The 12,996-nt window shown below is 47.6% G+C and overlaps 3 protein-coding genes across 3 annotated transcripts; all 3 read right to left on the bottom strand.

Moving 5' to 3' along the window:
• On the bottom strand, positions 1-7,392 carry allc (allantoicase). Its single transcript, XM_029496858.1, has 12 exons — positions 7,315-7,392; positions 2,676-2,893; positions 2,395-2,445; positions 2,114-2,201; positions 1,712-1,831; positions 1,389-1,468; positions 1,159-1,291; positions 912-1,067; positions 762-835; positions 574-682; positions 386-504; positions 1-310 (listed from the first exon to the last, which is right to left on the bottom strand). The coding sequence occupies exons 2-12, from the start codon at positions 2,763-2,765 to the stop codon at positions 131-133; spliced, it is 1,200 nt and encodes a 399-aa protein (XP_029352718.1). The 5' UTR covers positions 2,766-2,893; positions 7,315-7,392; the 3' UTR covers positions 1-130.
• A 74-nt stretch (positions 7,393-7,466) lies between these two features.
• smpdl3a (sphingomyelin phosphodiesterase acid like 3A) lies at positions 7,467-10,702 on the bottom strand. Its single transcript, XM_029497061.1, has 8 exons — positions 10,624-10,702; positions 10,201-10,414; positions 9,603-9,747; positions 9,415-9,511; positions 8,990-9,153; positions 8,738-8,918; positions 8,082-8,206; positions 7,467-7,781 (listed from the first exon to the last, which is right to left on the bottom strand). Exons 1-8 carry the CDS (start codon positions 10,700-10,702, stop codon positions 7,467-7,469), a joined length of 1,320 nt encoding a protein of 439 aa, XP_029352921.1.
• Positions 10,703-11,850: 1,148 nt separating this feature from the next.
• On the bottom strand, positions 11,851-12,841 carry LOC115037402 (fatty acid-binding protein, brain). Its single transcript, XM_029495908.1, has 4 exons — positions 12,769-12,841; positions 12,511-12,683; positions 12,257-12,358; positions 11,851-11,901 (listed from the first exon to the last, which is right to left on the bottom strand). The coding sequence occupies exons 1-4, from the start codon at positions 12,839-12,841 to the stop codon at positions 11,851-11,853; spliced, it is 399 nt and encodes a 132-aa protein (XP_029351768.1).
• Positions 12,842-12,996: the final 155 nt, after the last annotated feature.

Here is a 12,996-nt window from a genome sequence, read left to right as displayed (position 1 = left end):
AGTGATCAAAGAAGGATTATCTGACCACGCTGTGGTGTGACTTTGTGTTTTATTAGGTCACCTTGTCGGATCTAAGAATCATTGTCACAGAGCTGTGTTTGAGGGTCAGACCAGGACGAGCTCTCAGGTGTCACAGTCTGGACGCCGGCTTCTCCTGCTTGGTTGGAGCTGCGGTGCTGGTCGTGGGTCGACCCCAGAGCCGCAGACGGCTGATACCTCCGTCAGGAGCAATGATGAGACGAACATGACTGACAGGCGATGTCAGAGACAGCTCCGCCTCACCGTACTGATGCCTGTGATGAGGACGAAGCTGAAGAAAAGAGAAGTTGGCGGTGAGGAAACTGAATGAAGCCAACAAAGACCATCACTGTTGATTCAAACCCACTTTCTGATTGGGTAGGAGGACCTGCCATTTCCCAGAGCTCCACCTGGTCCTAATGCTGCGAGCCTCCTCCTCAGGGGTCAAGGTGCATGCCTCGATCCTGCAGGAGTCTGGGAAGTTACCTGGATGGGAAAACATCATGTCAAAGACTCCTGCCAAGGCACCATTACTGAGCTGAGACGAGCCTCCACCTTTGAAATGGTTGGTGTCGACCTCGACATGGATTATAACACCGGCGTGGCCCAGACGGAAGACCGCCCACTCCGAGCCGGGCACCTGGAGGATCCCCCACTGGTCCACCTGAAAGACCAAGAGCAGGAACACAGTTAGACCTCCTCCAAACCCACAGTCCTGATCCCAGTCTGGATTTACACCAAACCTTCAGTTCTTTGGGTCTGTCCAGCCTGCGAGCCGTTTCCCAGCCATCAGCCATGTTGGCGGCTCGGTCGAGTCCTGTAAGACCATCAGAGTCAGCAGTCTGAGAGAAGAAAAGACACTGAACGATGAAATAAATTGTACTGATTCTCACCAATCATGTTACGTGGATGCCCAAAGTGGGCGTTGCTGTAACCGAGGCAGACTCCCCCATTGGTCATAGCCACCAGGTCAACGTCTTGGTGGGCAGAGACTAACAACCAGTCCCTCTGACCAACGCCATACACCCGCAGTCTGGATATCCCTCCATCTGAGGACACACACACACACACACACAGGTAAACACAAGTAAAGACACACACATGTTTAACGTTGCAAGTGTTGTACGTGTGTGTGTTTACCTGGGTGCATGTTGAGACGCAGGTGTGTGACTCTGCAGCCGAAGTTGACCCTGAAGTAGTTGTGGCAGCAGTCTGCGTATCCAGGCTTCAGCTCCGACACGCCCACCAGTACAGGCCACGCCTCCGAACCTAGCTGTCAATCAGCTCTGTGTTACCGTGGTGACCAGATGGTCATCAATAATAATATAACCTCTGTGTTACTATGGTGATCACACAAACATCAGTGTTACCGTGGCGACAGCATCCAGCTGACTGTCGGAGGCGGCCATGCCAGTTCGGTCTCCTTCCTGGATGAAGGTGGGGGGTCGATCTGATGGGGGACAGGAAGAGCTTCAGAGTCTGATTACACAAAAAGGCAACACTGTTTGTGTTGCCTTTTTGTTTTCTTGTGTGCGTGTGTGTGTGTGTCACTTCTTTAAATGTCAAACAAACAAAAACAACGATGAAGCTGATTAAAACAGAAATCTGGACATTCATGAGTCACAGCTGAGTCTGTTAGACCAGAGCTTCTCATTTCTGTCCGTCCTCTGCGGTCCAAGCAGACAGCCGGTACCCAGACAGGCGGCCTGGACGGACACAAACGGCGAGTGGTTTCCTGTGAAGAAGGACGTGTCCACGTCCAAACCGTAGATCAGCCCCGGGACGCCCAGCTGGATGATGCACCAGTCATAACCTTCAACACAGAGGAGGGCAAAGTGCAGCAGGGACTTTACTGTGTGAATGTGTCCGGACCAGGACCAGATATGACAGCCTATCAGATGGACGGCATTTGGAATGACTGAAGCTTTCAGGGTTGGACTCATGCTGAGACAGCATCAATTAAGTTTTTACTGATCTGTCCGAATGAGAAAGTCAGCCAGGAGAGTTCCATACAAACTAAAGTTTCCTCTTTTGAAATATTTGACTTATTTTATTGAGTCTGTTTAAAGGAAATCTTGGAATATGAGACACAAACCAGGAAGTCTCTTCCTCCTTGTTTCCCATCCGTCCATCCACTTTCCAAACTCAGTGAAGGCCGAGGGGTCGAACTGCGGCGGCTCTCTCTGCACAGACGTTTCAGTCAAAGGTTAAATGAGGATTAAAATAGTCCCAGACACAGACTGCAGCTCGTCCTGCTTCAGAACTAGGCGCCAGCACTTTGAGATTACTGATCCTGTTTTAAGACAGGTTTAACATAAACCTTCAGCTGAACCAGCAGAACCAGCTGGATGTGGCGACGTGTGAAGCTCAGTTTACCTTCAGCAGGTTGGCAGCAGGAGCAAACCACTCGTCTGTAGCAAAAATAACCTGCCAGAGAAGACACCAGGTTTTAACAACGAAGGTTTGTTCCGTAAGAACCGAACGACTCCATGTTCCATCTGTGCTCATCACTAAGGTAACCAATCCAAGAAACAGGCTGTAAAGATCGTGTCAGACTGAATGAACACCTGGACAGAATTTGGAGAAATGCTGTGAGTTCTGTTATTTGATGTGGTTGTGCTGTTGTTGTGTGAATGTTGTGGACTTTAGTCACTCACCTTTCCACCAACTGTCTCACAGGCCAGATCATTAAACTGGAGTAAGTCTGGCTCCGCCGCCGCCTGTCCAGTTGTTCTCCTGTCCGCCATGTTGAGGTCTGTCTAATGTTTCTTCTGACGCCTGAACGGAGTTGAAGCTGCTGCTGAACCTCAGGACGGAGATCGCGGCTGCTCGGTCGTGGACCGCAGGATGTTTAGACAGAGCCGAGGTGAGTGACCTTTATCAAACACACACCATCAGTCATTTATCTCAGGTGGACAGATGAGGAGATCAAACTGAACACACAGCTGTTATGGACGAAACCAGATGAGCAGGTAAACGTATTAATATTATTATTACAAAATAACTAGAACTACCATTAGTATAAGTTTAATTACTGCTGCTAATTAACGACAACTACTGACTGACAGACTGACGGGTTTGGAACGTGTTTTTGCTCTTCAGTGGGTCTATGCTGATGGAGGAGGGAGAGTCGGTCTGAGTGTTGATTTTGGAGGTTTCACTTTGGTTTTCTATCCGATTGCTCTTTTAATCAACTTCAAATAAAACCCCAAATAACCGATAAAAACAGTCCTGTAAAAACTTTTATTATAAAGTAGACCTAAATTCTAATTAACTTTATTTTGTTACTCGAGAAGAAAAAAAAAAACAACAGTTTTTAACTTTTAACTAAAAATTCTTCAACTGTCAAAACTGAAGCTGCAGGTGGCAGCACTTTCCAAAACACAATCCTCAGCTTCAGCTTCTCATTTAAAGACTGAAGAAAAAGGAAGGTTTCCTCCACAGAGTTTGAAACTGACCATTCTCAGCTGGGACTGGGACCACAAGGCCAGTCCAGCCCTGCCCACCCCCGTACAGGCCAAACAGGGGGGGGTCCCACACTGAGTCCTGTCCTGGGCAGAGGAACGATGGACAGGAAGGATGAGGACGTCCTGTCATTTCTGCTTTCATTTGTTTGGAGACAAATCATGACAAAGACCAACAGCCGGTCAGACGGCTGACTGAATGATTCACAAATCAAATCAGATTAATTTCTGAAGTGCCAAATCATAACAGACCTCCATCGAGGTCCTGACGGGTTCTGACAGATCCTGACGGGTCATGATGGGTCATGACGGGTTCTGACAGATCCTGACAGGTCCTGACAGATCCTGATGGGTCCTGACAGATCCTGATGGGTCATGATGGGTCATGACGGGTTCTGACAGATCCTGATGGGTCATGACGGGTTCCGACAGATCCTGACGGGTCCCGATGGGTCCCGACAGATCCCGACGGGTCCTGATGGGTCATGACGGGTTCTGACAGATCCTGACGGGTCCTGACAGATCCTGATGGGTCATGACGGGTTCTGACAGATCCTGACGGGTTCTGACAGATCCTGACGGGTCCTGACAGATCCTGATGGGTCATGACGGGTTCTGACAGATCCTGACGGGTTCTGACAGATCCTGACGGGTCCTGACAGATCCTCACTGGTCCCGACGGGTTCTGACAGGTTCCCAACAGGTCTTGAGGTTTCTGAAGAGGACTCTAATAGTTCACTTGTTTTCCAACACTTTTTCACACAGACTGTCAGAACAAGACCTTTTGTTGTTATTGTTGGGTTTTTTTTTTATGGCTGCCAACTATTGTGTCCATTTACAAGTTCATCACTACACAACAATCACAGCTTTGTGTGTCTGAACAACGGATTTACTCCAGTGGAAAACTCCCATCGCCTTCCTGGGTGAAACTGTAATTGGCTGTTGACGGCCGGCCTCCTTCCAGCTCATTCACACTCTAATGTTACATCTCTAGTGGTCGTCACAGACACACAAACCCTGGGGAAGGGAAATGACTGGTGTGTTCCTCATAAACCACAAACTACAACTAAGATGATTCTCCAGCCAAAGAAACAGAAAAGCTTCACATCTTCAGGAAACATTTCATGTGTGTTCAGAATCAAAGCCGTTCATGCTGAACACACATTTAAATCAACAAACAAATCAATGTTCATTTTCCACAGTTGAAATAGTCAACAAACTCCGTCATACATCAGTTTCCTTTAATTCTCCTTCACAGGCACAAGCTAACCCTTTTTAACCTATTTACACATCAACACTTTTTTTCCTTTTGTCTCAACAAATTAGCATTTTTTTGGGTGGATTCTGGTCCGAGTTGGCACAGCCACCACCAGAGAGTGATGTAATGGGCTTTATGGAGTCTGATTGGCTGTTGGAGAACTGCCTATGGTGGGCCCACACAAAGGAGCGATTTGGGCGACAAGAGGCTTAGAGCAAACTCCAATCTGAGGTGGGACCCCCACTAGAGCGCGCGTACACACACACAGATTGCTTGTTGCCGTCACCATCGGTGATGAAGGAGCTCATTCATGCCTGCTGACAAATTACTAGTGAAGCATGAGACTAAAGAGACCCCCCATCCCCGAGTCCCTGTCCCTGGAGCTGACCAAAAGAGCTTTTTATGAAGCTGCTCTCCATTTTATTGTTGTTGTGGCACTTCCATCAATAATAAGTTCATTTGTGTAAAACTGCTCGGAATGTGTTTGCAAGAAAATAGGAAATAGTAGTCATGATTTCATTATTGACCTTTTTTCCCTTTTTGGGTCACAGCTAAAAACAACAGAATGTTCAATTTGGTCTTTTTCAGTCAATATACAAAGAGGAGAGATTAAGACCAATAGATCTCTTAATGAGATCAGCTGCACAGTGATTAGCAAGCATGTATGCTCCCCCATGATGCTGGTGGGGGGGTTAACCCTTTTAGAGCCTTTAAAATCAGCTCAAGCTATCTGATTCTGATCAGTTCAGACTCTGTTCTCTGGAATCAGAAAACAAGAAATAACTACAAACAAACTCTGAATGTTTCCTTCTTCTCCACAGAAAAGTTCCTCTCATGTGTTTGGGTCCTTTCTATCTTTGTCTGATCAGGAGTTCTGCTCAGTAATGATGAAAAATCAGCTCCAGATATCTGATTGTCTTTATTCTGTCAACACAATAAGCTGATGCAGACTCTCTGATTGGCTGTGAAATCACCCAGCGAAGCCAATAGGAGCGTCTGATGTAGAGACGTGACTCTGGAAATAGTTCAACATTACAGTCTCAGCTTTTCAAAAACCTGATTAGTCCGAAGGGTCCAATCAGATTCAGTCCAGACAGGTCTGTTTGACTGTGGAGGCTTAGCTGGGCCCCTTAAGGTCAGGTGGTCCCTTCGGGCCCCTAAAGGCATCGATCTGTCTTCACAGAGACAACAAAGACTGCTTTGATGATTTCTAAATGCCTTTCGGGCTTTGGGGGGTTTGGCCCTTTGCTTTCTTGTGGGGGTTAGTTTCTAAATCACACTTCAACTCTGATTTGCTGTGTTTTCCTTCAGCTTCATACAGAACTGTCTCCTATTGGCCGACAGCAGCAGGCTGTCATGCTTACAGCAATGAAAACGGTGTGCCCCCGTTGCCATGGTTACTCCAACAACAGCCATGGATGATAGAAACAAAATGGACTGCTCCTGGGAGTCCACAGGAATTGAACACAGCTCTCCTCCAGACTCAATAAACTAAGATCATCTTCACGTTTCCCTTCATTCCTGTCATCATCACTACGACCACGAGATGTTGCCTAGCAACAGAGCCAGAAGTGACAGCGACCTCCTGACTGATGATTCTGATTGGATGGTGTCCAGGAGGGACGTGAACAATCGAAAGAATTAACTCGGACTAAATTCCAGGGAAAACAGGAGACACGTCAAAAAGTGATGGCACTCCAGGAAAGGCCTGTTGGGCAGCTGGACTGTGAGGTGCCAACAGCCTGCCAGGAGATGATCAAGCCATTTTACACACTGAGGACTGACTGGCTGTTCTCAGGTGGATCTTTCCGCTGTAAAAAAACTTTAATTTTTCCCAACTAGCTGCACGTTCCAGAAACGGTCCCTGGTGTTTCATTTTCACAGAAGCCTGTTTGTGTAGATAGAAGTGGGCAGAACAAAGAGGTCCAATAACAGAAGCTAACAGTGACCTCAGACGTGGATTCACAGCACTGGGAACTAAACTGCCGTTACCGTGGTGATGCAGGCCTCTCCATCACTATGCTCGCCACCAACTTTGTCGCCACGGTTACACTCTGTCAGGAGCTGAGCAGAGGGAGCCCGGGAATAATAATGGTAGGGGGCAGGGGCACATGAGGGGAAATACTTTAACACACAGACAGACAAAGACACACTTTTCCACAGATGAAGTTTTTCGCAATAAAGCAGCAGTGAAGCTGAATCTGGTTCATGCATTTAAAAACTGAAGCTGATTGTGGAGCTTTAAGCTTTAAAGGCAGAATCAACATTTGGAGGCGGCAAAAGAAAAGGCGGGGGGAGGGGACCAAATGTTTGAGGTGCTGGCTGAGAAACAAAAGAAGCTTCTGGAAAGTTTGGACAGCAGAAGAATGAGATTTAAAGATCTTTATTGAGTATAAAAAAATAACTTTGCTCCGATCTGAATGCTATTCTTTTACATTTACACATTTAATGTGTTTCTGGCCAGATGTTCTGAGTGTCTGGGGGGAGGGGGGGGGGGGGGAGGCTACATGCAACAGCTGCTGATATGTTTTTTTGAATACATTTCATATTTTTAGACAGAGAAGTGAACCCTACCTGTGAGAGGAGGGTGAACGCTGGTTAACAGTAAACCTTTGGGTGATCCAGTCTAAACTACGGACTCAGAGATTCGGCGTATCAGACCGTGGTTTTGTAGGAGGAGGTTCAGAAAAGATCTGTCTGACTCTTTCAAAACTCCTTTCAAAAGCTCAGTCCGTCTTCCAGCCCCCCTGGCCCACACACTTGGCGTAGGACGGCTGGTCCAGGTGGAGCACGGCACACACCTGGCTGAGCTTACAGTCTCCTTCACAGGTGATGCTGCTGTTGTAACTGACCATGAAGTTGGTGAAGTAGCGCTGGAAGGCGGCGGCCTGCGGCAGCCTGAAGCTGAGGCCGAGCTGCAGCAAGCTGCTGGGCTGCAGGTCCGTCAGGCCAAAAGCTTTGGTCATGATGTATTCAAGCCTCCAGTCGGACCTTTGTTTCTGGTTGGCTTCTGTCAGATTCAGATAGTACTGCCAGATATCCTTCGGGGGGAGAAAGGAGAGGGGGAGAAAGTCTTTGAGTCCTTTTGAAAGGCAGAGACAGTTTTTGTGTCCTGATTGACACCGTGAGTAATCACCCAGAAGGAGTTTGATTTAACTTTCACCTCTAACCGTGAAGCTTCAGATTTTAGTTTGACTGATGATTTCAGCCTCACCTTTTAAAAAGCGGATCTAACGGCTGTGTTGCTGTGAGTATGAATGTTCTGGATGTGTATCGTTGAGGCTGACATGGATCTAATTCAGTGACGATGAATGACATCCAACAATCAGAGCAGCTCTCACCAGCAGTCCGAAGTCCATCCTGTCGTACAGATACATCCGGAACGCCGGGTTGTTGGAGTACGGCTCCAGATAATTTTTGATGGGCGTGACGGCCGGGGACACAAACAGAGAGTTCAGAGGTTTTCCTGCAAAACAAAACACACAAATTCCACAATTATCTGGACAGGTGAGTCCTAGACTGGAGCTGGAGTCAGACCAGATCCAGGCCTCCTGTTCCTGAGCTTTACTGCTGTTGTGTTCAATGAGAGCTGAGAATTTCCCGGTTTGGCATTCGGACATCAAAACTTTTTCTTTCAGATTTCTGCGACTCAATAGCTTAGCTTTTAGCATCACAAGCACAAAGAGCTAGAGTGTCCACGTCCTGTTTTTCCTCCATGAATGTCAGCTGACGGTTCAACAACTAAACTGAAGGCCTCAAAGTTTTTCTGAAAATAGTTACGTGTTGTCAGCCCAGCACATTTCCAAACAGCCGTCCAGATCTACAACAGCTGAGCAGGACCAGGTCTCTGTACTGAGACTGAGGTCACTGAACTGTAGCTCAAACATCGAAGCGACGCTTTGTGTCAAGACGTTTCCTGAAGGCTTTCAGTTCAAACTGTCCAAGACCGGATTGGTGGAGATCAGTGAAAACGGAACACGTTTTAAAGACGGGTTACCTTCCTGGTCCAGCAGCACCATGATGCTGTCGCGGTGGGTGTGGCCATAGAAGTGACCTGCAATGACACCACTGTACTTCCTGAAGATGGCGACCAGCCTTTCGTTGTGGATCTGACTTACGGCCGTGATGTTCCTGGCAAAGGGAAGGTACCCAACTGGTACATGGGCTATGATGAAGACCTGCAGCATGAAGGAAACGGATTTATATCCCATTCCATGTGAGGCAGGTCAAAGGTCAGGGTGGGACTAACCTTCTCCAGGCTCTGAGTGGCTCTCTCCAGAGTCTCCTCTAGCCACTCAAACTGTCCAGCCGGGTCCGTCATGTTGCTGCTGGCCTTGTTGGGTCCATAGTACAGGATGGTGTTGAGACTGACCACCCGCAGACCAGCCGTCACCAGCTGGGAGTAGAAACCTCCTACAGCAGAACAAAGCAGGAAACAAAGCACAGACTGTTAGCATAGCACGCTATAGATTAAACTGGACCTCATGTGGCCCCTGGTTTCAGACTGAACGCAGCAAGACCATCAGAATCCCAGAAGTCGTCACTTTCCTCAAAGAAGTCCAGGTGACTTTATGACAACGGGCTGTGTGCTCATTGACTCCCATATCAACTTTCCAACAGCAGAAATCAATTTGTGTCCAGAACTGAAACTCACTCAGCTGTGCACCCAATCACCTTGTGAGAGTGTGAGCAGAGCGTCAGGCTGCAGCCAAGGCCTCCACAGCTCAGCAGCAGCTCTGTAGATGATGTTGGTGGAGGCCGGCATCTGGTCCTGAGAACAGCAAGTACAATTTAATCAGCACCATGCCACCATTTAAATCGGGGTCCTGGAGGTCAGTCAGGTGATGAGGGGCTCGTCCTACCTGGGGCCAGTAGTCGTGGTTTCCAACGGCGGGGTAGACGGTGAGATTGGGGAAGTGCTGTCTGATGGTCTGGGTCATGTTACTGATCACCTGGACCACCGTGTCTGTGGACAGCTCGTCTACGGGGACGTGAGGTGGACTGTCCCTGTGAGAAGGGAAGACCAGGTCCACAGTTCAGACCGCTGCTGAATGAAGATCAGCCTCCAGTTTCTTTAGAAACTTCAGAGGACAAAGTTCATTACATTTTTGATCTTTCATAACTGGAACTTATAAGATGAAGTGTGAGAAAAGTATTTTTGTTGGTAACATTTGGTATTTGTTTGAATGCCCTCAAGCTCAATGGAGTAAAATGTTGTCTGATCACTTTCTGTTGGTTTCCATTTCAGATGTCGACGCAGCAGCAGTTTTCAAAATGACTAATAATTCAAAGTCAACATGTTAAATGTTTCCAGGATGAGGAAGTTGGAGATATTGTCCAGCTGACTTTGTTGAACAATCAAAGTTCCCCTTCAGTGAAACTCACACTGTGACCTTTAATGCTCTCCTCATGTTCTGGAGAAGAAGAACGGACCTAAAGTCCAAACCGTCTCCTACTGACCCGGTCCAGATGATGAAGTCCTCCGGCTGTGTGAGTGCAGCCATGTGAGTGAAGGCCGACTGGATGAGGCGGAATGGAGAGTCACACAGGAAGGCCCCGAACAGGCCGGCGCCGGCGGCTGGAGCTCCTTTGGAGGAGAAGCAGACCTGGGTGGGATCTGGGGCCAGATGGTAGGTGGGGTCCAGGTGGAGGTCTGTGATGTGCCAGAACCGGCCTGGAGGGATGGAGGGACAGGCAGGCGGAGTCAGACAGACCTCCAACAGGCTGAATATTCATGTTATTTCGCTCTCATGTGAAACTTATTTTTCTAGGTTGAGTTAAACTTGTTTAAAACTGAATGAATAAATCTAGAACCCGTCCTCAGCCCCCCTGAATTCCTGCCCAGCACGGAGCCTCCAGGTCGGCCGGTCCCGGACAGCTCACCTGTGGCCGGCAGGCAGCGGCCGCTGGCCGGAGCGGCGGAGCAGAAGAGCAGCAGCAGCGGAGCAGAACACAACTTCATGTCGGAGTGTGAGAAAGGACACACAACACTGACCATGTGACTCAGATAAACAGGAAGTGCAGCGGACAGCTGGTCACGTGACCTCCTGTTCGTCCTCGTGTTCGTTCATTAAAAAAACACACACACGAAAATTTCATTGTTTCTCCAAAAATTGTGTTCGTTATTACTGATTCACATTAACACATTCTTCATCATCATTGAATATTAATAATCTAATGACGCTCTCAGCTCCGCCTTCTCCTCCAAATATGGGTTCTTCCGATTAAAGAAAAAAAAATGTGGGTCACATGACCTTTAATAGCAGACTTATACATGTTTATTCACAGTTCCAAACAAACACCCAAGGATAAACAGATAAAGGTGAGATTAGATATAACGGTCGATCGATGAACACGTTCAGATTTAAGACTTCTCTGTTTTTGTTTTTGTTTTTTGAACTTTAAGACACAAAAACAAAACGACCGTCACTTTCACTGGAATCAGTAAAAGAAACCACTGAAGTGAGTTCAAAACCTCTAATGCTCCAAATATCTGATTGTCTTTATTCTGTCAACATAATAAACTCAGAAACATTCAGGACTGATCCACAGACTCTGATTGGCTGTGACATCACTCAACAGAGCCAATAGGAGCGTCCGATGTAGAGACGTGACTCCAGACGTCACTGTCAAAGATGGAGGATGAGAATGGACGGATGAACACACAGAAGGAGTCAGAGAGTTGGACTGAACCAGATCAGCTGATTCTGTTTAACCATCAGAGAGCAGCTGATGGAGGAGGAGACTCTTAAACAGGAAAACAGCCTCAAACTGTTTCCTCCGGTTGGCATCAGAAAAGAGTTTTTTATTGTTCTGAATCTCTGGTCAGATGTTTTATCGTAGAATGAGTATAAATGTTTGACCTTTGGGGTCAAGCTGTTCTGCTGAAGGAACTATCGGAAACCAAAGTTTTCTCTGTGTTTTTTATTCATGTTTCACAGTTACAGAGACCAACCATCCATCACGACAGAAAGGTATTCAAATATAAAAAAGAAGACTCTTAGAAAACATGCAGCCTGCAGGAGGAGAGCGTGAGGACGAGGAGCAAACAGTCAGTCAACAATAATTATAAAAATCAACACGTGTTGTCTGGCTGCTTGTCTGGAGCGCTCACGCCTTCTCATAGGTCCGCACCGCATGGACGTCTTCAAAGGTCAGATTCTGGGGGTGGGAGAGGGGACACCGTTACCGTGACAACCAACAGAAAGGTGGGACTCTCTTTTCTTCTACTAACTTCTCTGTTATCGAACAAACTGCTGATCGTCCTTAAAACAGAACAAGGAAACGGCTTTTCCTCTTTTTTAGCTAAACCTGTTTCACAGCTCCAGGTGAAAATGTTCCACTGAGAACATCAGTAATGTGCACTTATCGACAAATACATGAGAACAAACAATCATTTAGATGCTGTCATGTCAAAGCCCAAAAAATAGTTCAACATAGTAAGAATAATAAATGAATAAAACTGCCTGGGGAGGCAGCAAACAGGCAGCAGCCCCCCAGTGTGTGTCTGTCTCACCATGACCAGTTTCCCGTCCTTGATCTCTCTGACAAACTTGGTCTCTTTGCCGTCCCACTTCTGGACGTGGACCAGCTTGTCTCCCTCCAGACTCACTGTGGACTGAAACACAGAAGACAAACTGAGTCCCATGGGGGTCCAGATCCAGAGGTGTCCAAGTGTCAGACCTCAGCGCTGATCCACAAAGACTTCTTTTGTCTGAGTCTGGGATTAAACAGCAGTTGGAGACAGAAGAGGGTTGTTGAACTTCTTACTTTGCAGCTCCTGTCGTCGGCGGTGGTTTCGTCAAACTCCTCTCCCAACTTGAAGGAGATCTCCGTGTTCTTGAAGGTGCTCTGGGTGCGGATCACCACCTTGTCGCCCTCCTGGCTGATGATCACGGTCGGCTTGGTCACATTGCCGACCTGCCGGGTGGCGAAGCCCACACCTGGGGGGGAGGCAGGTTGTTGCTAGATGCAAAGGAAAGTTTCAAACAAAACAAAAGTGCAAAGAAAAGATGGCCTCCAACTCACCGAGCGCTTTCATGTAATCATCGAAGTTCTCGCTGTCGACCAGTTTCCAGGTGGCACAGAAGGCGTCGACCATGATGCAGGTTTTCAGAGTCCGGCTGATCTCCAGAAGGCACAGAGCGAGCTGCAGAGCCGCAAGGTTTCCCCCCACACTTATTCAACCTCTTAATCATATGCATGTGGGTGGGTGGCCCCCAAGGGCCCCATTGGCTCAGGAGATTCTCTCTGAGC

Source organism: Echeneis naucrates, chromosome 24 (assembly GCF_900963305.1).
Source record: "Echeneis naucrates chromosome 24, fEcheNa1.1, whole genome shotgun sequence".
NCBI lineage: Eukaryota > Metazoa > Chordata > Actinopteri > Carangiformes > Echeneidae > Echeneis > Echeneis naucrates.
Note: the sequence above shows the minus strand (reverse complement) of the source record. Positions and strands in the feature narration are given on the sequence as shown.

Coding starts and splice junctions, on each gene's coding strand:
- LOC115037402 (XM_029495908.1), bottom strand. CDS start 12,841: ATGGTCGACGCCTTCTGTGCCACCTGGAAACTGGTCGACAGCGAGAAC. Junction 12,684..12,768: donor TGATTACATGAAAGCGCTCG/GTGAGTTGGAGG, acceptor CCTCCCCCCCAG/GTGTGGGCTTCGCCACCCGG. Junction 11,902..12,256: donor AGGACGGGAAACTGGTCATG/GTGAGACAGACA, acceptor TCCCACCCCCAG/AATCTGACCTTTGAAGACGT.
- allc (XM_029496858.1), bottom strand. CDS start 2,765: ATGGCGGACAGGAGAACAACTGGACAGGCGGCGGCGGAGCCAGACTTA. Junction 2,202..2,394: donor CTGCTGCCAACCTGCTGAAG/GTAAACTGAGCT, acceptor ACGTCTGTGCAG/AGAGAGCCGCCGCAGTTCGA. Junction 836..911: donor GCATCCACGTAACATGATTG/GTGAGAATCAGT, acceptor ATGGTCTTACAG/GACTCGACCGAGCCGCCAAC.
- smpdl3a (XM_029497061.1), bottom strand. CDS start 10,702: ATGAAGTTGTGTTCTGCTCCGCTGCTGCTGCTCTTCTGCTCCGCCGCT. Junction 9,154..9,414: donor TCTGCTCACACTCTCACAAG/GTGATTGGGTGC, acceptor GTTCTGCTGTAG/GAGGTTTCTACTCCCAGCTG. Junction 8,919..8,989: donor CCACTCAGAGCCTGGAGAAG/GTTAGTCCCACC, acceptor TTCATGCTGCAG/GTCTTCATCATAGCCCATGT.